Raw genomic sequence first — 23,148 nt, 5'->3', positions numbered from 1 at the left:
TCATGGACATTATCATTAGGCCTTTCGCTGTTTAGAAGTTACTGTAGAAGCTTATGCTGATTTTTACATTCTCTCTGCCTGAATAACTGGGTTATTGTAGCATTTGTCCTGTGTATCAGTTGGAATTTCTTCTTGGTTTAGGAGCATCAGAAACTTTTCCAAGCTGCTGTAGCCTTCTGGAACTGTGGGAATTCAGCCACAAACTGAAACTCTGATACATAGTGAAAGAGAGATTTATGTGGTGCTGAAACCTTTAATTAGCATTTCGTGCACTCATTGTACAAGAGACTAAATGTTACAGATGTTTATTTACACAGTATTTGTTGCTCTAAATTATCCATGGAAGCTGCTGTGAAGGGAAAATGAACAGTAGTAACAATAGTAAACCTTAGTGTTTTTAAAGTGCTTGCTTGAGGAAGCTAGTAAGGCCTACAGATTACAGATCTGCATATTCTCAGCCGTTCTTGCCGTGGGCACCCTGATCTTCTGTAATATCACCACACAATTCAAGAAAGCTGTCTATTTATTTCTGTGTTTCAGCTCTCACCTGGCGTGTGTGGAGGACTTTCAACTCTGAGAAGGTGGATGGATTTGAGTCATGGGGGTTACATAAAGCAAACATTTGAAACACTGGCCTTTTGATTTGGCTCATCTGTCAAGTTTCAGTTCACCAGACACCAGAGAATGTCATATTTTGTCACTTTGATTTGTAGTATAAGTCCATATGATCGTCATAGTAAAATGATAATAAAATAATGAATCTTTCTGTAAAAGTCACATTCTAAAAATTGAATTCAAATCTGGAGGCGCTGCCGCTTGTTTGTTCATATTTATCTTCTTATGCTCTGTGTGGAATATTTTTCAAAAACTGGATCTCTCATTTTGGAAGAAAGAATTTCATATTTTCCACCTGATGTTCCCTCACCGTCTCGAACAGGTTATCACAACTTTCACAATCAGTCGCAAGCATCCTCAAAATAATAGACTGCCGTCTGACGGTTCGGAAAAACACGTCACTGCAGTATCCTGTTTATTATATCAAGGTTTTGCGTTTTGGCCAAAACCAGACTTCCGCCATACATTACAATTAATCAGCGGGAGCATCTTTCCTGTAAGATAAGAGTCGCTGTACTGTATCTGTTAGAGAAAGTGTTGATGTGTTACTCATCTCCACTGCATGTTTGTCATTTCTGTCTACAGTAACATGATTCAAGTTAAACAACACCATCTTAGTCATATGACTTTCACTGTCTGACCATTGTTGGCATGTTGTGCTTTGCAGGATGCACTGCAGAAAATGCAGCAGACCGAAAACATCTTTTTTCAGAACCGTCACTTTCTTTGTTTCTACAGAGCAACGCGGTTTAATAAAGAAAGTAAGTTAATAGAACTGAAAGAGAGCACGTCAAGATTTACGGAAACACTTTGTTTTATGTTCTTTTCTTAAATATGAAACTAAGTAACAGACACTAACGTATGATGAAATATATTTATTTGCCTTGCAAGGTAGAAAAATCTGCAAAGATACAGAACGTTAAAATATTTACACAGTCCTGCCCCAAAAATAATGCTACTGTATCATCTGAATCTTAAGAACGTCTTTGTCTAAACTGTAACAAACTGAGCTCCGCTCAATAAAGATTGGTCTTCTTCATTATCCTCAGGAACTCCTCCTCACTGACCTCGCCGTCTCCATCTCGGTCTGCCTCATCAATCATTTCCTAAGAGGGATGAGAAAACAAAAATGAATTGAGTGCTGCCGACTGGAAAAAAGCTGTCAAAGAGGCCATTGTGGTGGAGACGTCACCACCCTGAAACGACAGCGCAACTTCTATTTAAATATTACATCTAAGAACAAAACAACATTAGAGGAACTTAGAGTTAAGAAGAACAGGTTTGGTATTACACTAAATGATTTAATGCCAATTTCCTGTTTCCAAATTGTGCATCGGTGCTTAAAGAATTTTATAAATAACTCTAAATGTCACAGAAATCTTTTTTTTTTGTTCAAGAAAATGGTCCAAAATCACACATCTGTAAAATTATATATCCCACCCTTGTAACTTCATTCTAGCCCACAAATGACCATCCATCCAAAATATTAACAAAAGCAGCAAAAGTCAACTGTTGAGCACTGCGGTCATCCCATCTACTCTTTGGAGGGACACGGATGTGCTGTCTACACTCTAAAAATGCTGCGTCACTATGCTGAAATGTACAGTACAGCGTGCAGAAACTCCACGACGCATTCAGATGTTACTGCGGTGCTGCAGCTGACATGTTTCATCGTCATCCGTCATCTTAAAAAGCACAGTTCTTGCCCAACTTCCAGAACTTTTGACACTTTGTAAAGCAGCAAGTGATGATATAAATTAGGGATGTCCCGATCCGATCACGCGATCGGAAATCGGGCCCGATTACGTGATTTCAGACTCGATCGGAATCGGACATTACCTCCCGATCAGGACTCGGATATATATTTATTAGGGCTGTCAAAGTTAACGCTTTCTGTGCAGGGTGGCGTTGTGTGTTGTAGCGCAGGGGTATGACTGTTGCTTTTGGATACTCAAAATCAAATGACTCAGACTCGAGGGCAAAAAAATCCCTAATATAAATGTAACAAGTACATTTGTAAAGGTAGATACCTAGACCGTCCCAGTGGTCTCCAATTTATATTATTATTTATGAAAAAATCATGGCCCTTTTGCTTTTCTTAGGGAAGTCTATGTGGTCCTGGAAAACAACAATTGCCCACCCCGATTTAGACTATACATAACTATGGACAAAGCGTCCATAGTTTATCACTTCCTGCTCTGGGTTTATTGGTTGCTGCATGTTTAGATACAGCCCATAGAAAAATGTAGCTGCAGTATCCAGACTTCAGCCTGCAGAGGGCACTCACTGCTCTCATTAATATGATTATATATAAAATGTAAAATGAGACCTGGATCAATCTATATGACTATAATAATAGATAAACATAGGCAGATGTGTAGGGTTATTAATAAGTGACTTAAAGCACCTGCAGCTCTTCATCGGTCAGGTTTTCACCCAGCTCCTTGGCAACTCTCTTGAGGTTTTTGAAGGATATTTTCCCTGTGCAATCGTCATCAAACAGCCGAAAAGCTTTCAGGATTTCTTCTTTGGAGTCCTTCTCGCTCTGTTAACACAGACAAAAAAAGGAAATACACAATCAATAATATGTTACAGAGACGAGACACACCCAAGCTGAATATAGTTTGATGTCTGTCGTGTTTAAATAACCTTTATTTAGAGGAAAGTTCACTGATGCACATTGTATTTGATCATTTTTAAACTTCTAGGATATTAAGGATAAGAGACCCCACAGTATTATCTAAAGCTGCACAAAAACAACAAAGCATGTGAACCACATCAGACATCAGGATGTTACTACATTTGTTTTAATGCTCACCATTTTCGCTGTCATTATTTTGAGAAAGTCACTGAAGTCCACTGTTCCGGAGCCCTCTTTATCGATGTCTGCAATCATCTTCTTAATCTCCTCTTTCTTTGGTTCAAACCCCAGAGCTCTCATTGCAACCTGTGGCACAGACAACGAGGCTTAAGCTGCTGTCATCATCTACACACAGACAGCACATTACACCAGCCAACCTTCAGCTCCTTCACGTCTATGGTTCCCACCCCATCTGTGTCAAACAGGTCAAACGCTTCCTTAATTTCTTGCTTTTGCTCCTCAGTCAGATCGGTTTTGGGAGTTGCCTTTTTCCTTTGAGTGGTGGCGGAAGCTGATTTCCTGTAACTTGAAGCCTGAAGGAGAGGTGTAAATATTAGGATAAAACTGGAAAAATAGCAGAGTGACATGTAGTTATACACAGCCGTTGGCATCAGGCTAGCTAGCTAGCATGCATGCTGCAACACGAGACCAAGAAGAAACGGGACTTTCAAGCAGAAGATTTACGGTTGTAACCGCAAATTACAACACTTCCTAAAACGTTACTGAAACACGCGTTTCACAAAACGATGTTAATTAAGATTTTACCATCTGAACAACCGGTTCGGCGCAGGACACCTTCTGTGTTGGGTTTGATGATCTGATGTCAACAAAGCAGGTAGCGACGGCTCTATTTTTCCGGTCAAGTGACGACAGGCGCAGCCAATCACAGACGAGAAAACACAGTGCTACTCCTGCTATGCCAATCACAAACGGGAAAAGGCGGGCATAGACATTTTAAGCCAATCCGGTCAACCGATATTTGTCGCCTGGCAACCACAAAGCACAACGCATGCGCCGTGGTAAATAGCGTGAGCTGGGATGAGGAAGGGAAATGTCCAAACATTCGTACATTCATATATTAAATTAAGGTAATATATTCTTTTTTTAATACTTAAACACTGGCTTATAGACACGTTAAATACGTTGTTGTGTATTACTTTACTCCCTTTACGTTACGGATAGGCTGAAAATAGTATTTTAACTTTTAAAAGCATTAGCTTGTTAGCTTGCCATAGCAAGGTGTACATCAATAGACATCCTAAAACCTGGAAAAGCGTTAGCACTTCCGGTTCGTTCGTTCCGAAGTCAGTGGGTTATATGTTATATTTGATTTTCCGAGATTAAATACACAAGCAACAATCTGTTTTTCTTACGTTTCTACGCGTCTTAAAAAAAGCTAAAGAGGGGGTTTAACATCTTTTAAAACAGTGAACATTGAAAACCTTGTAAAGCCAGTAAAATTATATTGTAGACATAAGTAGAAAAGAAGTATATGAAGTAACATAACGTGACAAAATTAAGATAAAATATAAGCATACTTAGAATAATAGGGCTGTATATGAACCAGGATTTGTAGAAAGCTAAGAGAAGTTGTTTAAGAAGTGGGAACGGTGAGTGAAAAGAGTTTGAGCTTGTTACTTAATTTTACTTGGTAAAAGTGAGCTGACTCTGTGACTGTTGTGTTTTCACATATCAGGGACCTCGAGTGATGCTGGGCAGCACGATCCTAAACGGCCGCCAACATGTCGGACTGCAGAAACTTTCAGCGCTGGCAGGAATCTCACATTCCTGTTTAGGCCCGGGCAGAAAGTACAAGTTCATCACAGACGACACCAGTGGGGAGTCGGCTCTTGTTTGCTCGTGTTTTCGCATTGTTGAGAGTCTGCAGCTGACCTGTGCAGTGGGTCAGCTGGTTCACGAGACTCTTCAAGCCCACCAGAAGGTCTACCATTCAGGGTCAGGATGCCTGCTGTTTTTGGCGGGAGCTTGGAGCCGTGCTGCTCTGGACTGCCTTCAGCAAGGGATTACAGTACCCCAGATAATCTCAGCAATGTTTGAAGGAATGGAAATATGCGCAGATGTTTGCAGGAAATGTGCTGTTTCAACTGAGGGACTTGGTGTGTCTCACAAGGTCTCACAGGCATCATGCACCGTGCAAAAACACAAGGTTCTAAACGTTAGTGAACGAAGAAGAGTAAAGCTTAGCAGACATTTTTGTGAGTCTACGTCTGAATATGAAGTAATTCCGGCTCCGCAGCTTCCGGACATCACACACCTCGCTGAGGGACTGAGCCACAATTGTGATGACACAATGAAACTGGTGGTTGAGGCTATCCAACTCCAGTCAGAAACAAACCAACAAGACAGCAGGCGCTTCGCATTTGACGTCAGTAAAGTGATGACGTGTGTGCTTCCTGGTTTAACAGAGGGGCATGCTTGCGTTGTTCAGGGCAGTGTTTTTCTTTTATCTGCTGAACAGACTTCAGTTGCTCATCACCTAAACGAGCAAGCCCTGAAGGTCGCTCTTATTACTGGAGATTTATCAGACACCTACCGCCATGTTGGCTTTAACAGGCCGACGAGTGTGCAGCACGTGAGTGACCGGCTGAATCTGTTGGGTCTTAGCAGGGAGGATGAATGGGTGGAAAAAGCTGTGACAGTTCTGTTGAACCTGGAAGTGAACCTGATACTAAGCAGTGGCGTTGCATGTGAGAAAGTGATTCAGCACTGCTGCAGACATCACATACTGGTGGTGGAAAAAGTGAAAGCTTCCGTTTTGAAGACGTTTGCTGCTTCAACTGGAGCTGTTCCAGTCACGTACGTCACGCAGCTGACTCAGCACTCTGTCGGCACCGGGGTGAAGAGCGCGATATGGCGTGACCTCAGCGGGCACAAGGGGACGACTGCAGCCGCTGTGAGTGTTTCCACAGCCAGGAACAGCGGACTAGTCACAGCAGTCCTTACAAGCTGTCTACATGGCAAGCTGCAGGCTCTGGAGGACCAGTTTTGGGCCTGTGCTTATCGATTGCACCATGCACTGAACGACAGAGCCCTCCTTCCAGGTGCTGGACGGACCGAAATGCTTTGTATTCATCACCTACAAAGAAGAGCAGAAATGCATGCCAAGCAAGAGTTAAAAGGAGTCCAACAAACTCAACCAGGGACAGCAGCAGTGTTACGCCTCATGGCAGATGGTTTAATCGATTACACATCCACCATAATGGTTAACTCAGGCAGGTTTTCAAAAGTCAGTGCCAGGACTGTCGTGTGCCAACATGTGCAGGACGTTAACACACATGTAAGCAGCGCTGCGAGCTTCCCACAGCTTCTTTTAGAAGGAGATCCTGCTGTAAAGCTAGACAAAGCTCCAGCAGTGGAAGTCTATGATAACCTGAGTGTGAAACAGGAAGCGTGGAGGAAAGCCTTAGATCTGGTTTCCCTGGTCTTACAGACTGATGCAGAGGTCATCACTGGAGTGGGCCAAAGCACTGACAATCTGATGATGTTGTGATTGTGAATAATTTCCACTAAAAAGTGGAAAAGTGGAAAGTGCTTGTTTAGACTGCAAATGTCTTCAGTGCATTTCAATACTATTTTGTACCACATGGGGGAGACAAACGACCATAAATAGATGTTACAAATGAGAGCAGTGGTAAAAAATATTTTTAATATATATATATGTTGTTTGTATTTTTTATTGATTAATTTATCTTTTATTTAACCAGATAAAACGAGTTGAGACCAAATCTTTCAGTGATGACCTGCCAAGAAGACAGCAAAGTAAAAAATGTAAAGACAAAGATGTATAGTGAAGTCAAACTGTGAAGATCTGATCTGCTCTAAAGCTGCAACAACGATCAATGAATGGAAGTTTGAACTGTTCGTCTGTAAACAGGAACATTTTCACTGGTTTGTCCATCAAATGTCGATCAATCAATAACCCAATCAATCATCTGCTGCACATGTAGTAGAATGCAGCATTAAGATTAGGAGACCTTCATGACTGAATGACCAGCTAAAGCTGGGCATGGTGTCGGTTTACTTGTGGTAACATGCTTTATGTATCAACAACCTCATTTCCAACAGTATGTATAGTGTTGATCAATGGAAGGTTTCTCATGTGACTCATTGTCTTATTCTGTTTTCAGCCAGCGACTGCATTCTGTTAAAAGTCTGATTGCAAATTAGCAACTGCAGTCTCAGTGGAAGGTGCAGAGGCAGGACTGTGTCATCAGACATATGATACAATACATGCACCCACCACAAATGTTATTAAACAATAAGAAGAAAGGAGGATCCAACATGGAACCCTGAGGTATTCTTTAAAACGAAAACATTATAAAACCTGACATGCTGCACCAGCTAGGGTGCTTTACAGCCCGGACCTGGCTTCAACAGGATGTTAATGAATGAATGATCGTGCCTCTGTTAACAGTCCTGACCTCAAACCTGCGGTCACAGTGCTTTGCCTTGATCTCAAACCAGACTGCACAGGACCTAAAGTGATGTGTGAGCCTCAGAATGATTCCAGCTGGTGCGATGCAGAGCACTGAAAGATTTTAGTGAATACAGAGAGTTTTGGGCTTTGGGCATGTTAGAAGCAGAAATGGAAAGATTCATTTTATACCATCCTCTTGAGGGTGCACTATTCTCACAGGAAATTCCCATTTATAATGAACTAAGCCTGACTCACCTGGACACAACCTTGCCCACACCTTGTTGCAGAGAAAACAGCTGCTTTGTGTCCAAAACCACAATTAGATTTCCGTCTCTTGGAGCCTGGGAGGAATTTCTGTGCCAGTGTGCACTTCCTGAATGATATTTGCCCACGCTTCATTATGTGTCCACAGTTTGCCTTGCACTCTTCACACACTGCTCGGACACTGCTTCCCTGCCAAGTCTGGAGGTTTTTATGACTTTCTCTGTCATGTTGGGAAAGATTGATGGAGGAGGAAGGCCTGCAGACTGAGGAAATGTCCTACTAGCTTGTGTTGTTAAATACATGTCCACCGTCATGATGATTAAAGGGTCACATGATGTTATCTGACCCTGGCTAGTTTTACAGCAGTTTAAAGTTAAAATGTCCAAGAAGCTGTTTTGAGAACAAATGATTACTGATCGGAAAAAAAGAAGCACCTTGAAAACAAACGTTGACATGAGAGTAAAGCACATGTTTAGGTGAATTTTCCTCTTGTGCATATTGTATTTGACAGGTGTCAGTTACAACCACAAGTGAGACCTTCCATTTCCTCTCAGCTCAGAGAGCGAGAGAGAGAGAGCACCTCATGCTGTATTCTAAAAATAGTCTGGTGATATTTAAGCGTTTTTCACAGAGAAGCCAAAACACCCTTGACTCAGGCATCAGTCACTGCTGGTGTGGCAGGGAGTGACATAACAAACGCAACGGCGGAGGAGGGAAATTAAAGAACTGATGAAACGTTTCAGGCTGAGCCCACAGAGGCCCACACTAACTCATGAAATTTACAATCAGGGTGATGTCATCCAGTCATAACATCTGCTAGTTTTTAGATTTGAAAATCTATATTCTGAGGTGGAAGCACAGCCTTTATATATTATCGTTCAAAATAAGATCAAGCTAAATATATATGAACTTTTTAAACCAGCAGCCCGCCTGCAGATGTCATGGGTAGCTGTCAGCAGGCGCTCTAATGACAGAAGAACATTGCCAGACCGTGAACCTTTCTGTACTTCATCATAACAAGCTATTGTTCGATTTGGTTGTTATATTTGCTACAGTGACTGATCCAGTTATGGTTAGCCATCGTCATGTACAGCTGTAAGTGAAATGTGTGTATACATTAACTGTGTAGATATGGATGGATGTATTCACTTTGATCTGATGTTTATTTATTCATTTTTTTCCCAGGTGCTACAGCATCCATCCATCCATCCATCCATTTTCTACCGGTACTACTACTAGGTCGCGGGGCAGCAGTCTAAGCAGGGACACCCAGGCTTCCCTCTCACCGGACACTTCTTCCAGCTCCTCTGGGGGAATCCCGAGGCGTTCCCAGGCCAGCCGAGAGACACAGTCTCTCCACCATGTCCTGGGTCTTCCCCGGGGTTTGGCAACACATTTCATTAGCTGGAGTCTTTGGTGTAACAACGTTAGCAGAGTCACACTAACAGGTAAGTGCTCACTTCTCCTTCATTTATCCATCAGAAGAGGCCTCTAAATGAGACAGATGTATTTCTCTATAGGGGCTCTGGATGCTCGTTGGGTGTATTCAGTGGAGGATGGAGGATGCTGTGAAGTGGGATTTGAAAAGCTGTAAAAAATGTTTAAAACAGAGTTATATCTATTGTTAGTTAATAAAAATGTTCAAACATAAAGTCACCTTTATAAGATCCAGCCCAGCCTGACGGCTAATCATCAGGGCAAAGAGGTGACCGTGACATTCAGAGTGAAAAGTGAATCAAGGAGTTTCTCCTTATAATCAGGAGCATTCTTGGATTTGAGCGGGGCTGTCGTGTGTAAATGGGTTTCAGGGAGATTATTTATACTTCTCTTGGTAAAACCAGTGCATTCATCTAATCCCACCTGTATAAACGATGCATAAAACGGGCCCGTTTCTCAGATTTAAATCTTACATTTACTCAGCTCTGAGTCACTGGAGCGGCCTGGTTAGTTTTTGGTGTCAGATGGTTTCACTGACCATTTCTCTGTGGGGGTCACCGACATCAGCTGAGCACACAGCTGAGTCCCCGCTGGTCCCGGGTCGCTCAGAGTTTCAGATGTGGTAACGTGTTTTACCCAGAAGCCCGCAGCAGCCAGGGCCTCTTCTGACAGATGAAACAAACCCGGCATGAATAACTGCTGTCACCGATCCTGCTCTCAGCCCGTTTTGGAGAACAGCAATTAAAACCACTGATGCGTCTGCTGGCGCTCTCTGCTTCACATTGTTATTTCTTTTTTTGTTTTTTAACTATGAATAGCTCAGAGTGAATCACTCGCAGGCTTTTTTTCTTGGTCTTGAACAGACTGGATGAATGAACACACTGGGTCTCCTGGCTCTCCTGAAGGCTGTCCTTCCCCTTTCCTTTGCCCTCCTCTCTTTTCCCGACGTCTTCTGGGTTGGTTGGTTAAACCTCTGAGCATTAGTGGGCGTGAGCATATGTGTGTGTGTGTGTGCTCGCTCCTAGGGCGCATGCGAACTGAGGCCCAAAAGGGAAAGCCGTCCACATACTAGATCTAAGCCAGCTGCCCTTCAGTGCAAGAGGAGCAGGAGAGAGCGGGAACCTGCAGGCATCCAGAATAAACTGGCACAGCAGCTACAGAGGGTCAACGCCTGCTTTCAGGCAGGAGTCTCTCTGCTCCACGTTTCTCAAAGGGCACTTGCTGCCCTGAGAGGGGAGGCCGCTCACCCAAACTGACCCCTGAGGTTAAGTTGAAGCCGTCTGTGGAGGAGGGGAGGAAGAAACCGTCAGTGGGAGGTGGGAGGCCTCGTCGGGGCTCCTGCACTTCTCAAGAAGGAGACGAAGGCAGGAAGCGGGGAAAGAGGAGGAGATGGCCACGGGAGGAATCACGACACTTCCCCCTGCAGCTGAAGACGGTGGCAGCGGCGGCTTTCCTCCTGGGAACTTCAAGGACCCCAAAAGGCTGTACTGTAAAAATGGGGGCTTCTTCCTGAGGATCAAGTCTGACGGGGGAGTGGATGGAATCCGGGAGAAAAGCGACCCCCACAGTGAGTACTGCCCGTCCTCTTTTTCTTGCTCTGCACAGCACACAAGCTTCTTTATGTTCCTTTTTTTAATATGTAACAGGGAAGTAAGAGAGAGAAAAGTTACGGGGGAACGATGTAAGATTTTCCAGCTTACTGAGGTTTACTCCGTGTTTCTGGAAAGTATAATAACTCAAAGTTTCTCTGATGAAATACGCAGGATGTTTTTAGTAAATGTAGATGAGCACGCTGAGTCACAGCCAGTCACACAGGACAGCACAGCGAGGAGTTCCTGATGTCATCAGTCAGTCAGGCAGATGAAATATTCACTTCTTTACTGTCAATCAATGAATATTTGTTTTGAAGGAGAAAGAGGTTTAATTAGACTGTGATGTCCCTCACTGTCTCCATGTTTCATTAGAAAATAGGACAGGGAGAGGTGGGATTATGAAGCTGGGGATTTTCCTTGGAAATGAAAGTGTATTGCCAAGTGACCCTTTAAGTATGTGTAGCCCAAACTAATGCCTGATGGAAAACAGAGGTATTTTTAGAATAATTCAATTAAAATCAACTAGGATGAAGTATCCTGAGAGATCAGCCTTGGTGAGGTGATGTCAGGAAGTGGCATTAAACCCTGGATATCAGAGGTAGAAAGGAAAATATTCAGTGAGTCACCTTAATGGTTTCTTGTGGTTATTAAGACCTGCAATCATCAATGGACCTTTTGTTAAGGCTACAACAGACCTGCCAGCCTTTACAGTGCTGCTGAAAGTCTGTAGAATTTTCTGTATTTCTGCATAAATATGACCCAAAAACATCAGCAGATTTTCACATAAAGTAAACAAAGAGACCCCAATGAAACAAATGAGACAGAAATATGAGACTTGTTTATCTGTTCATGACAATGATCCAGTGTTCCATGTGTGAGTGGTAACAGTGTGTGAAGCTCTGCTCTCAGTGTCTGCTGTGAGCTCCTTGTGCAGCAATAACAGCAGCTAAAGGTTTCCAGTAGCTGCTGATCAGTCGTCCACAGCAGCTTGGAGGAGTCTGAGTCCATTCCTCAGTACAGAGCAGCTTCAGTTCTGACATGTTGCTGGGTTTCCTCACATCAGCTGCTTGTTTCAGCTCCTTCCACAACATCTCAGGTGGATGAAGGTCAGGACCAAACATGAACTCTGTTCATTAATATCAAACCATGATACTACCACCACCATGCTTCATAGATGGGATGAGGGTCTTATGCTGGAATGTTCTGGTCTCACCTGTCCACAGAATATTTTCCCAGCAGCCATCTGGTTTGTCCACATGATCTTCATCAAACTGCAGCCAGGCAGCAGGGTTCTTCTTGGAGAGCAGGGTCTTTCTCTGCAGCTCTGACATGCACACTGTGGTTGTTCAGTGTTCTCCTGATGGTGGATTCATAACGTTAATGTGAGAGAGGCCTTTAGCTGCTTAGCGGTTAGCCTGAGTTCCTTTGTGACCTTGTGGACTATTACACATCTTTGGAGTGATATTTGTTGGTTAACCACACCTGACCACACCAGGCCTGGATGTACAAAGGTATTTGTACATACCTGCCAGTTAAATTTGGGAATGTTAATCCATTGTTAAGCAGACTCTCATGACACGTTCTTCATCACACACTTCCCATCAGTAATCTATCTGCACACTGTTGACCCCAAGACAGCAACTGATAAGGACACACTCCACACAACCAGAACGTAATAATCCCTGAAAACACTGAACTCACCACAGCACACTTAGCCAATTATGCAGTACATTCCTGAGAGGAACACCGCTTTGATCTTTGATGTGAATCACCCAGGCTGCTAGCTTAACTATAGACAGATGTGTGTCTATCTCAGGTCTCAGTGTGAATTTATTCTGGACAGATCCTTGTGGGGGCCTCTGCCTTCTTTTGGGTGGTTTGGCTTCATGCAAAGAATGCAGCAAAGTCTCTCTTAGAGGAGGCAGACACACAGCTCAGAGGTTTTTATTCCTACTGTTCGCTGGCTGAGTGGCGTGTTTCTGTCATTTATTGCAAACTAAATGTGAACTGGTGTTACGCAAAACCACAGACTGCGTATAACCACGGCCATAGTCTCCCCCGGGTTCCCTGAAGAGCTGTTCTGAGACTCAGTTGGAGGTCCTGACGGCCATGTTGGCAGCATCTGAGTCCATCTCAACTCCTAAAACAACAGAATAGGTGGAGCTGAGGTGCAGATGTCATAAAAAAGGAACTTATAAACAGACACCAAAACGGTTTTTGACACTTCTACCTGGGCTTCAGGCTAGACGCTAACTTCAAGCTAACTTCTAGCAATAGGCCAGTTTTTACCTGCATTTTACTCTGCAGTGGTTCAGAGTTGTGCTAACTGTAGCCACCTTTATGGATATGTGCCTTTCAGGACTTTTTTTTGGGTCATATTGATGCAGAAATGTAGAAAGCTCTGAAGCACTGACACATGTAGCAGCTGCAAATAAGGAATTTGATGAATCTAATACAAATGCTAGTGCTACTTTCAACAGGAATTGTAGTTTGGATGTCGTGTTTTTTGCCACCATGTTAGCCGTAGGTACCTCCTAAACCGTGATTGTCTGTGTGGTGCTGCCCCCTAGTGCCCTGAAGCCTATGAATGCAGCTTTAAAGCATCAAATCCCTATCTGTAAGGTTTGTTTGAGCTCTTGTTTATAGTTGTAAATAAACAGAAGATGATGTAAACATGAATACAGTCACAGTCAAGGATGTTTCTGTCTCCTCTGTCTCAGATTTATTAAGTAGAGCACTGCTCTTCCCTTTTAAACCTGACTAAAGACTAAAGACTGTCCTCACTGACCTCAAATAAACTTTTATCCTCAGTAAAACTTCAACTCCAGGCGACCTCGGTGGGGGAGGTGATCATCAAAGGGGTTTGTGCTAACCGCTATCTGGCCATGAACAGAGACGGACGGCTGTTTGGAGCGGTGAGTGCCCTGATACAGTTTCTGTCCTGTAACACAAACTCTTTCAGATAGAAGACATCGGGTCGTGTGCTGTAATATTTAGTGACGGTCTCTCTGTGTCGACCGCCCACAGGGAATTAACCCCCGTGCTCTATCACAGCTGCTGTGTTTTGGAAACCAAATATTTATCAGTGCCCTGACAGGAGCTCCTCCCTGCTGGGAAGTGATTACAGCCTCTCTGACCAGACTGCTCATTAAAACCACAGATAGTCCATTAATACTGTGCGGCAGGATTTATTGTCATAATTTAAAAACAGACAATTATGGATGAGAAAGATCCAATCAGATCCAACACCACACTGGTCACAGGCCAGAGATTCAAAGTTCCTTGTCCCTGTTTTCTCCTCCTCCTCCTCCTTCTACTAATTACATGTTCCTCCTCCTCCTCCTTCTTCTCTCCCACCTTTCTACACAAACTATTCAAGCTCATTGTGACAAAGTGCTACACAGAGTCTCTCTGGTAAAATGTGCAGCCATGATGGGACTTCAGATATTTACAGTATTGAATTCTTCGGGATCTGCGGGGACGACCTGAGAGTCTGACGGGTGGCAGAGGTTTCTGAACTCGTAGTTCCTGTGCAGCTGGTTTCAGTGGCAGTGGCAGTGTTGATGACTGATGTGGTTTGGTGGTTCTGAAAGCTTGTGTCAAATCTATGTAATTAGTAACAAGCACTTCCTCCTAATGAGAAGCTGCCACCCGAGGCGTCCGGCTGACTTTAATGTGTGTAGGAAATTACACGTAATGACAAAAACTTTAACATGTTTGCCTCTGGTCTTGCTGTTGCACTTGCACGGCTCAGTCAGTTCTTCTAAAATTCAGAACTGTCTCAAAGCTCTTCACAGAGACACAGAGCCTGAACCCACTTAAGAGCAACAGTGTCAGGAAAAACTCCCTTTAACAGGAGGAAACATTGAACAGGACCCAACTCATAAGGAGAACCTTCCTGCTGACAGTCGGCCGGGAAGAGGAGGAGAAGAAGAGGGAGACAGGACAGAGAGGATGACGCTTCACTGAACAGAAAGGTTTTAGTCTGGTCTTAAAGGAGGAGGCGGTGTCTGCCTTTCAGACCCGGATTGGTAATGGTAGCAGTCACCATACACATGTGGTGTACCACAGGGTTCAGGTCTAGGTCTGTCTGTTATGTTTTTATCTTAATCTCACCTTTATATACCTTAAATGTTATTATTCACTTATTTACATATTCCCATGGTGTGTGACTCACATTGCTCAGGTGTGATGAGCAGTTAACATGAATAAACTTTCTTCAGATTTCCGACATTATCTTGTAGAACCCTTCAGTACTTCAGCAGGGGGACTGTTGGGTGCCTGTCGTCTGACTAACCAGCTCATAGTGGTGTCGGTCACAGTCAACTAAAACCAGAAACTAAAACAAAAGCCTCTTGTTGGACAGGGTGTAGGGCAGTTAACGCCCAGCCTGAACCAGACGTTCAGTAATTAATGTTTGCTACAAAGGACAAAGGTACGAGAGGGGAGCCAGGAGTGGACACAAAGAGCTCTATCATCCCGTGAGCACGTCAACTGATGTTAGTGTTCTGTTTAACTTCAACCAGGATGTGAGTAGAAAACACATGAAGCACCTGGTTCATTACCAGGAAACACAGCTGAAATGAATCCAAAGCAACACATAATCATAGAGTCACCAGTTCCCTTTATTCCTATCAAAACATATTAAACAACAATCAGCCAATAAGGTCCCTGAAACCATGCACACGGGCAGGGAGGGTCAGTAACAGTTTGCATAGAAACATGACTTCATGTTTATTAGCTGGACTCTCAAACATTTTTTTTTTACATTTCCTGACTTTATGAGTTCATCCAGGTTTACTGGAACAGCAGGAGTCCCAGCAGCTTTGTCTTCTGCCGTCCTGAAAAGTGAAACTTATGTCTGACTCCTGTGTGTCCTCCTCCTCAGAGACGAGCGACGGACGAATGCTACTTCTTAGAGCGGCTCGAGAGCAACAACTACAACACCTACCGCTCCAGGAAGTACCCAAACATGTACGTGGCTCTGAAGCGGACTGGCCAGTACAAGTCTGGAAACAAGACTGGACCGGGTCAGAAGGCCATTCTCTTTCTGCCCATGTCTGCCAAGAAATAATCTGGGGCCTGATAGGAGAGGTACTGAAGGCTTTAGTGTTTAGTTTAGGCAATGAAATGAAGACTGTTGCATCAACATTGCCCAAAAGAGCTGTGACGCTTGACTGTTAAACTTTTAACAGTTATTTTAAATACATGTCTGCTATTATTCAGCTTCACTTTGAAACAGACTGGCTGCTTCCCGGGAAGACCAGGACAGTGTAGCTCTATCTGCTCTGTTAAAAACGTCTCCTCTTGAGTCCTGTCTGTATTTAAAGCTGCAGTGTGGACCTTGTATCTCCCCCTACTGGCAGTTAGGGTAATTACAATGTCCAATGCTCAGCCAGTGCAAAAGGCTAACACAGCTGAGAGAGAACTGAGAGAAACCACAAAGCTAAACCCAGGCCTACACAGTTTTATCTGTTTAGAAGCTAACAAGCTAACATTTTAAATTACGCTGTGGTTTGGTAGTTAAATTATTCTTAAGCTTGTTACATACTTTGTTCGTGTTCTTGAGGCGGTAAGAACAAGAACAACGTATGTTTTCCGGCCGGGACTTTTCATACTTTACTTTTTTGTGCAGAACTCCTCATACGGCGCTCCCACCTCAGAGCATGTCTCACACACACACACACACACACACACACACACACACACACACACACACACACACACACACGCACACACACACACACACACAGGTTTTAGCTGCTGAACAGAAGCAGCAGTTTAGGGTAACATGTTTGAAGCAGAGGAGAAGGAAGATGCTGCTTCTAAGGATGATAACGAGCCAGTAATGTTCAGGGAGGTGGGTGCGTACGTGCTCGTAGCATGACATTGCTGTTGACCTGTGTGAAGCTATTCCACACTGGCCACGCCATAGTTCTCGGACATGACCAAGAAAGAAGTTCTGCCCAGACGATGTGTCGAGAACAAGCTGCGAGAGCTGCCGAACCAGCGCTCAGAGAACAAAGTTGCATCAATTTCTTCTCAGAGCGCTGAGAGTTTCTCCGTTCTCGTGGAGTATGGAACAAGCTTTACACCAGTTTCAGAACAGTACCCTAAAAAATGAACTGTAGTTTAAAGTCTGTGAACATGGCTACCGAAAAACATAGAATACTGTAGTGTTACAACTATGAGGTCCATTTTATTGCACCACATTTCATCTAACAGTCCATCATAAATACCCTTTAAATATGAGTGATAATGCCAAATAGATCCAGCTTCCTATGACTTCGGCGCTACAGGAAGTTGCCTGTGGTACAGCTGGTAGAACATGCCCGAGTAGACGGCCGGCAGCTCCTCCATGGTGAGGTCGATGGTGTCGAAGCCCCGCTCCAGGCCGTGGAGCAGCAGCCCGGCTATGCGGGAAGTGATGGGCGTGGTGTCGGCGGTTCTGGCCAGCTCGCTGAGCGGCAGCCACTCACAGCGCAGGCACTCCTGAGTGCAGAAGTTGATCTCGTAGGAGAGCGGGCTCAGTCGGCAGATGACGTACATGTCCGACATGCCGAAGGCACCGGGGTGGTCGTGCTGCTGCCGGATGCTGAGCAGGGATCTGAACTGGGAGTGAACGCCGGTCTCCTCAAAGACTTCCCGAACGGCAGTCTCACCTGAGAGAGAATTCATTTATACACATGGAGGCATTGAAACTTTTTTTTGCTTTGTTTTTTTTCAGATGTGAGGGGAAAAAAGGAAAAATACGTATATTTTTTGTAAAGACGCTGCTTTTCAATAATTTTAAAGCTGCTTTAAAAAGTTAAAAAAGGAACAGATTTCCATAAAGCAGGCTTCATGTGCCTTGTTTTGTACAGTTTAAATGAATGTATATCACCTTTAAGTAGAAGCTGACATAATGTAGTTAGATGTACTGTATTCGTATGTTTTGTTTTGCTCTGTTGAGCGTGACACTCACCGATGTTCTCTCCTGGGTCAGACAAACCTCCGGGGAACTTCCACGCATTCTTGGTCTGAAATTGAAAGTTAAAGATGGATGTTGATTGACAGATGGCACTGCTGTAAATGTATCCACATGTACACTGCGATCTCAAGTCTCTGTAAAACACGTACGTACCTGAGCATCCTTTCATGTTTCACCACTCCTCTTAGATATTTAATGACAGTATGCTGCTGGTTAAGTTATGATTATGTCTGTGTATATTTTTGTAGAATGTTTTTTACGCTGCGCTTTTCTTCCTCTCTCTCTTTGTGAGACACACGAATGCACTACAGCATTTATTTTCATGTATTGTCAACAGAATGCTATATTTTTTGGAGCTATTTGTAGAAGAAATAAAGAGATTTTTGAGTAACTTTAAACGTTGCGTCAGAGTTTTTAGGAACAGAATGTGAAAGTAATGTTTTTAACATGAAATGATGAGCTCACGTCATTGGACGGCGCTCTGACCCGTGACCTCACTCTGCAGCTCCCCCCGATGGCTGAAATTACCGTCAGCCCACTGGGGATCTGTCAGCTGTCTGTTGCATTGTTGTGGTTCATTTACAGGAAGTTCATAACCCTGTGTGAGCTCTGGACTGACACGCTGCTGCCAAAAGGGCCCGGCCAGTTCCAGTAAACAGCTGGAGGAGGAGGAGGAGGAGGAGGAGGAGGAGGGGGAGGAGGAGGAAGAGGAGGAGGAGCTTCCCTCTGAGTGTAAGGACATCATGTCACACACGGTGAAGACCTTTAAACACTCACTCTGTCAACTATAGTGTGTTTGTCATATTCATATTTTATCAGAGTGTGTGATATGTGCCTCTGCTGGTATTGGAAGTTTTAAATATTAATTTCAATAACATGCTGTTCACTGATCATCAAGTTAAGCATATTGGGGAGCAGAACGATTTCACCCTGACAGTGAACAAATGTATTACTCCTCCAGTGGTTCAGCCTTCTGCCCGTTAATGGCTGCCGCTGGCTCATGTGACCATGTTGTCAGCATTTTCCACAGAAAGATCAGAGTGAGATAAAACTATAGAGCTGGTTGATTCTAGGATGGAAATAACAGACATGAAGTGAAGTAAGTAAAGTGCCTGACAGCCTGAATAATATGTGATAAATATTACTCACTCATGTTGCTTATTAACCCTTTTCACCCCAGTCCTTTAGGGCATCAGCTTGAAAATGACATGTCCAAAATAAATGTGTGTAACGGCTGCTTTGGAGCAGGGACTGTTAGCCAGCTAGCTTAGCATGCATTAAAGCTCGGTGATGTTCCATTAAACGCAGGTTTACACTGAGAATCTTACATTTAGAACCATCAAGAACCACATGATGACTGTGAGGGATCCTTCAACATGTTGTGCTTTTAATTTGAAAGGGCCTTTATTTATCACGTAAAACCAGCACCTCTAAAATCCTAAGTGGTTCCCAAAATACAGCAAAACTGTGCAATCACTTTTCTAAATGCAAACAAAGCTGCTTCAGAAAGAGGTCTGCGCTGAGGCCACTTCACTACAGCAGGGCTCTGTGAGTGGCGACACACACACGGCTGTTCGGCCTTCAGCTCATGTAAACAACATGTTTGCTTGGGGTCAGTTAATGTTGTGTGAGAGGAGCTAAAGGTCTGTGAGGATTTCCACCCACGTTTGGATCAACAGACGCACACACGAGTCACTGAATCCACAAAACAACATTTTTAGCAGCAGACACCTGATACTTGACTGGTTCTTTTTTTTACTAATGATGGAGAGAGCGGGGCTCAGGAGAGAGTGAGAGAGCGGGGCTCAGGAGAGAGTGAGAGAGCGGGGTTCAGGAGAGAGCGAGGTTCAGGAGAGAGTGAGAGAGCGGGGTTCAGGAGAGAGCGGGGCTCAGGAGAGAGCGAGGTTCTTGTTCTTGAGAGCGTCCCAAACAACCCGATAACACATCTCCTCTTATGAGAAGTGTTTACACATGAATACACGCCTCCTGCAAACACTACTTGGAATTCTGGTTGAAAATAATTCAACATTTGACTTATGAAGTAACAGACTTTGTTGGGTGATATTCACACAGTAGCATCACACACATACCTTGTTTTTGTCTTGGACAACGAGAACTTTTCCACTGGACTCATCAACAACAGCACCTGGACAAAACAGTCAGTGCTTTAGACACATATAGAACAAATATGCTACATCCTAGCATACGAATCTTATCCTATCAGTGACGCACGGTGGTGGTGGTATCATGGTTTAGGCCTGTTTGGCTCTATCTGGTCCAGGTCTAAAGGTAAATGTCAGGACATCTGACCTGAACCTGAAGCAACAAAACTTTGACTGTAAATAAAGATGGACGACGCAGCTCAACCTCCACACTTCGAGGTCACTTTCAGGCGCTGCCATGTTGGAAAATGGAGCCAGAGTCTGTGCATATGTGTGTTGTATAGTTGTACAAGTTGTATAATCAGTCAGTCATCATGTGTTGCTCCATTCATTCGAGAGTTAATTGAGACTTTAGGATCAAAAATCAGCCAATCCTGATGCTGGGAAACCAAAACAATGAGCTGAAAGGTGATAAATCTCCACAGACAGCAGTAAGAACACTGGAGAGGGCTGCTCCAGCGATAGCTGTGTGATCCAGAGTGTGACTGAACCACACTCTAAAAATGTTTATGTGGATGAAGCTGTTTGTGAGGATGACTCAGCTTTTACGTGAGAAAGACGTGGACGTCTCATTTCAACCTTTACGGAGGAGGAGGAGGAGGAGAAGGAGGAGGAAGGAGGAGCAGAGCGCTGCGTGTTCCGGTGTCTCCGTCCCAGCGGTCGACCCGGGCCGGGCCTCCTTAAATGAATGTCACAGATGTGTACAGAGGGATGGGTCGCCTCGACGGCTTGCCTTGGACCTTCCAAGTGGAAATTGATGTCATCCCTGCTGGCGGTGCCATATGGCACGGGCCCGGTTTCTGCTGAGGGAGGCTATCATTACGGAGCCTTCAGTCCAGGAAACAAAATGCTCACGAGGAGAAAAAGCACAGAGTTACAGTCAGAGACAAACAGCCCAGAAGCACTGATCATGGCGTCGCTCTTGCTTCATATTCCATCTTTGTTTCTCAGGGTTATCATGACAGGTCACTATTAAGGTTTCCATGAGTCACTGTGTGTCTGCAGACATGCTGCAAACATGCTGCTTATGATTCAATATCTATGCTAATTTGTGCTAAATGAGCCAAACTGTGTTTCCTGCAGAAGAACCTCCATCTCACCACCGTGGCTTCTACATGGTCTGCACACATCTTCTGCACCGTCCACACAGGGTCAGTCTGACCCGGGGACCTCTGCTCACTCCCACAAAGTCTGCTGGATTACCAGGGATTGACCAGGTGAACGTAATCCTGTTCAAAAAGGGTGTTATGGATTAACCATCGTTGCTTTGATCATGTCCACACTGGTGGGAGGGTGGAGGATCTAAGAATGTCGGTCCAGCACACCAAAGCCCAAACCCCCATACTACCACCGCCATGCTTCACAGAGGGGATGTGCTGCATCTCTGTGGCCTCCAAGCTGTTGGAACTCCCACCATGGAACCACCAACCAACATGGCAGCTCCTGTAAAATGCTTTAATCTCATACAAAGAGTGGAGGTGGCGCTCCATCCCTGTGTGCCCTGCTGCAACCAAGAACCATAAAAAGGTGATGAAAGTGTGACCCTGACAGGACGGATATTGAACAGGCAGATTGTGGGACGACTGCTTTGTGTTCCACCGTGACCCCAAACATCTACACATCTGTGTGTTTCACATTCCTTAAGTTTCATCACCGTGTTTCAGTTTTGTTATGATGAAGGACTGAAGGGAGGTGGGGGGGGTTCTGAGGACATGTTCTGACATGCTTCAAGTGCATCTGCTGCTCAGTGGAGGTGTAAAAACGTCACGCTGCCCTCTGCTGGACAATCACACACACAGCTCCTCCTCCTGATGTTTCCTCCACATTTGCCTTCCTGGTGAGTGACTTCCTATTTACATATATCAACAAACAGCCTTCATCCTTTTTATCTGAGGATAGTGACTTAATTATTTAGAAATGATTCAAAGATGTTGACATAATGAGGTTTGATCCGTCAACACTGCCTCACACCTCTAATCAATCATTCAAAAACAATCAATCATCACTGTTGCTCCTGTATCAGTTTTTCTATTTCTGCATAAAACATCACATAAAAGTAGACGGAGAGAACACGAGGAAATCAGACAGAAATATCAGACACAAGCATTTCGGCTCTACCTGCCACTCCAACTTGGTGAGTTGCGAAACCCGGCAGTCGGCTTTCCCCCTCTCCCAGCCACAGAGCCAGCACGGCGTGGTCCTTCTTGGCGTGATGGAAGGTGAAGCCGTGAGCCGAGGCGGCGGCGGCACATCGACTCAGTGAGATGGGCACTCGAAGCCACACGGCCGCCCTCCCCTCAGCTTTCCACTGGATCAGAGAGTCTGTGGAGGGACGGGCAGGAGGTTCACAACAGCTCCATCACATGTTGAGGAGGTCAGCGGTCAGGGGTCAGAGGTCAGCTGACCCTTCATCAGACTCACAGGAGGCAGAAACATGGAGGCTGGCTGTCCACATAACATGTGACCACAGTTTACATCTCTCACACACACACACACACACACACACACACACCTCGCAGTAACCCGCTGAATGCGCCCTCGCTGATGTCCGCCGGCAGTCCGGCCTCCTCCAGGGTCACCGTCACTCCACCGAATCGGTCCACTTTACCTGTCAAAGCGCGAGACCCCTGCACGCGCTGCAGCTGGGCACCAGTGACAGCGGACAAAAACGCACGCACGCCCGTGCTCGCGGGACAGGACACGTTACCACAGCAGCGGCTCCTCATCAGCGGTAAAAGTTTAAAAACACTGCCGGCCATTTTTGTTTCACATCAACACTATAAACAGCCGCTTGAACGTGTTTACAGCCGGCATGTGTCTGCTGAGCGGAGCGGTTACGTAAAGGTCCGCCCCGGAAGTTGCGTAAATACCGTAATGATCAGGAAAGACAGGCCTGGGAAAGAGCTAGCTACAGAATGTAGGGTGTTCATTTCAGCCAGGAAGTGAAGACGTTTTCTAAAATAACGTTTAGAAATATACACATATATTCATACAAATAATGAAAGTCATTGAGTTAAATATTTAAAGTC

At 44.5% G+C, this 23,148-nt stretch overlaps 5 protein-coding genes across 7 annotated transcripts in view; 3 read left to right on the top strand and 2 right to left on the bottom strand.

The window, feature by feature from the left end:
- Nucleotides 1-1,475: 1,475 nt before the first annotated feature.
- On the bottom strand, nt 1,476-4,115 carry cetn4 (centrin 4). The gene is made up of 5 exons (XM_028416769.1): nt 4,022-4,115; nt 3,634-3,789; nt 3,434-3,562; nt 3,023-3,160; nt 1,476-1,721 (listed from the first exon to the last, which is right to left on the bottom strand). Exons 1-5 carry the CDS (start codon nt 4,022-4,024, stop codon nt 1,632-1,634), a joined length of 516 nt encoding a protein of 171 aa, XP_028272570.1. The 5' UTR covers nt 4,025-4,115; the 3' UTR covers nt 1,476-1,631.
- A 162-nt stretch (nt 4,116-4,277) lies between these two features.
- bbs12 (Bardet-Biedl syndrome 12) lies at nt 4,278-7,552 on the top strand. Of its 2 annotated transcripts, XR_003671393.1 has the most exons (3): nt 4,278-4,344; nt 4,953-6,908; nt 6,982-7,552. XR_003671393.1 is itself a non-coding variant. In XM_028416768.1 (2 exons), exon 2 carries the CDS (start codon nt 4,965-4,967, stop codon nt 6,765-6,767), a length of 1,803 nt encoding a protein of 600 aa, XP_028272569.1. In that variant the 5' UTR covers nt 4,758-4,866; nt 4,953-4,964; the 3' UTR covers nt 6,768-7,552. The 2 variants fall into 2 exon arrangements, 1 of the variants encoding a protein (XP_028272569.1); XM_028416768.1 differs by lacking the exon at nt 4,278-4,344 and adding an exon at nt 4,758-4,866 and having other exon boundaries at nt 4,953-7,552.
- Nucleotides 7,553-10,397: 2,845 nt separating this feature from the next.
- fgf2 (fibroblast growth factor 2) lies at nt 10,398-18,355 on the top strand. 2 transcript variants are annotated; one of them, XM_028416766.1, is made up of 4 exons: nt 10,398-10,962; nt 13,799-13,902; nt 15,876-16,081; nt 17,973-18,355. In XM_028416766.1, the coding sequence occupies exons 1-3, from the start codon at nt 10,785-10,787 to the stop codon at nt 16,059-16,061; spliced, it is 468 nt and encodes a 155-aa protein (XP_028272567.1). In that variant the 5' UTR covers nt 10,398-10,784; the 3' UTR covers nt 16,062-16,081; nt 17,973-18,355. The 2 variants fall into 2 exon arrangements, with proteins under 2 accessions (XP_028272567.1, XP_028272566.1); XM_028416765.1 differs by lacking the exon at nt 17,973-18,355 and having other exon boundaries at nt 10,399-10,962; nt 15,876-17,151.
- nudt6 (nudix (nucleoside diphosphate linked moiety X)-type motif 6) lies at nt 15,595-22,975 on the bottom strand. The gene is made up of 5 exons (XM_028416764.1): nt 22,632-22,975; nt 22,238-22,441; nt 20,048-20,103; nt 17,952-18,006; nt 15,595-17,649 (listed from the first exon to the last, which is right to left on the bottom strand). Exons 1-5 carry the CDS (start codon nt 22,876-22,878, stop codon nt 17,267-17,269), a joined length of 945 nt encoding a protein of 314 aa, XP_028272565.1. The 5' UTR covers nt 22,879-22,975; the 3' UTR covers nt 15,595-17,266.
- The window catches only part of afg2a (AAA ATPase AFG2A), an 89,862-nt gene continuing 88,555 nt past the window's right edge, over nt 21,842-23,148 (top strand). Inside the window, exon 1 of the mRNA XM_028416763.1 lies at nt 21,842-21,956. The gene's annotated coding sequence lies outside the window, so the exon portion shown is untranslated. The remainder of the gene's footprint in view (nt 21,957-23,148) is intronic.

This window comes from Parambassis ranga, chromosome 10 (assembly GCF_900634625.1).
Source record: "Parambassis ranga chromosome 10, fParRan2.1, whole genome shotgun sequence".
In the NCBI taxonomy this organism is placed as follows: domain Eukaryota; kingdom Metazoa; phylum Chordata; class Actinopteri; family Ambassidae; genus Parambassis; species Parambassis ranga.
This window is presented reverse-complemented; position numbering and strand designations above follow the sequence as displayed.

Bases quoted from the DNA above. Each gene is read 5' to 3' on its own strand.
- nudt6 (XM_028416764.1), bottom strand. From the start codon at position 22,878: ATGGCCGGCAGTGTTTTTAAACTTTTACCGCTGATGAGGAGCCGCTGC. The intron at 18,007-20,047 runs GTATGTGTGTGA...TTTCAATTTCAG, and splicing joins TTGTCCAAGACAAAAACAAG to ACCAAGAATGCGTGGAAGTT. The intron at 17,650-17,951 runs GTGAGTGTCACG...ATTCTCTCTCAG, and splicing joins TGACCCAGGAGAGAACATCG to GTGAGACTGCCGTTCGGGAA.
- fgf2 (XM_028416766.1), top strand. From the start codon at position 10,785: ATGGCCACGGGAGGAATCACGACACTTCCCCCTGCAGCTGAAGACGGT. The intron at 10,963-13,798 runs GTGAGTACTGCC...TTTTATCCTCAG, and splicing joins GGAGAAAAGCGACCCCCACA to TAAAACTTCAACTCCAGGCG. The intron at 13,903-15,875 runs GTGAGTGCCCTG...CCTCCTCCTCAG, and splicing joins ACGGACGGCTGTTTGGAGCG to AGACGAGCGACGGACGAATG.
- bbs12 (XM_028416768.1), top strand. From the start codon at position 4,965: ATGCTGGGCAGCACGATCCTAAACGGCCGCCAACATGTCGGACTGCAG.
- cetn4 (XM_028416769.1), bottom strand. The intron at 3,161-3,433 runs GTGAGCATTAAA...CTGTGTTAACAG, and splicing joins AAATAATGACAGCGAAAATG to AGCGAGAAGGACTCCAAAGA. The intron at 1,722-3,022 runs GTGCTTTAAGTC...CATCCCTCTTAG, and splicing joins TGACCGATGAAGAGCTGCAG to GAAATGATTGATGAGGCAGA.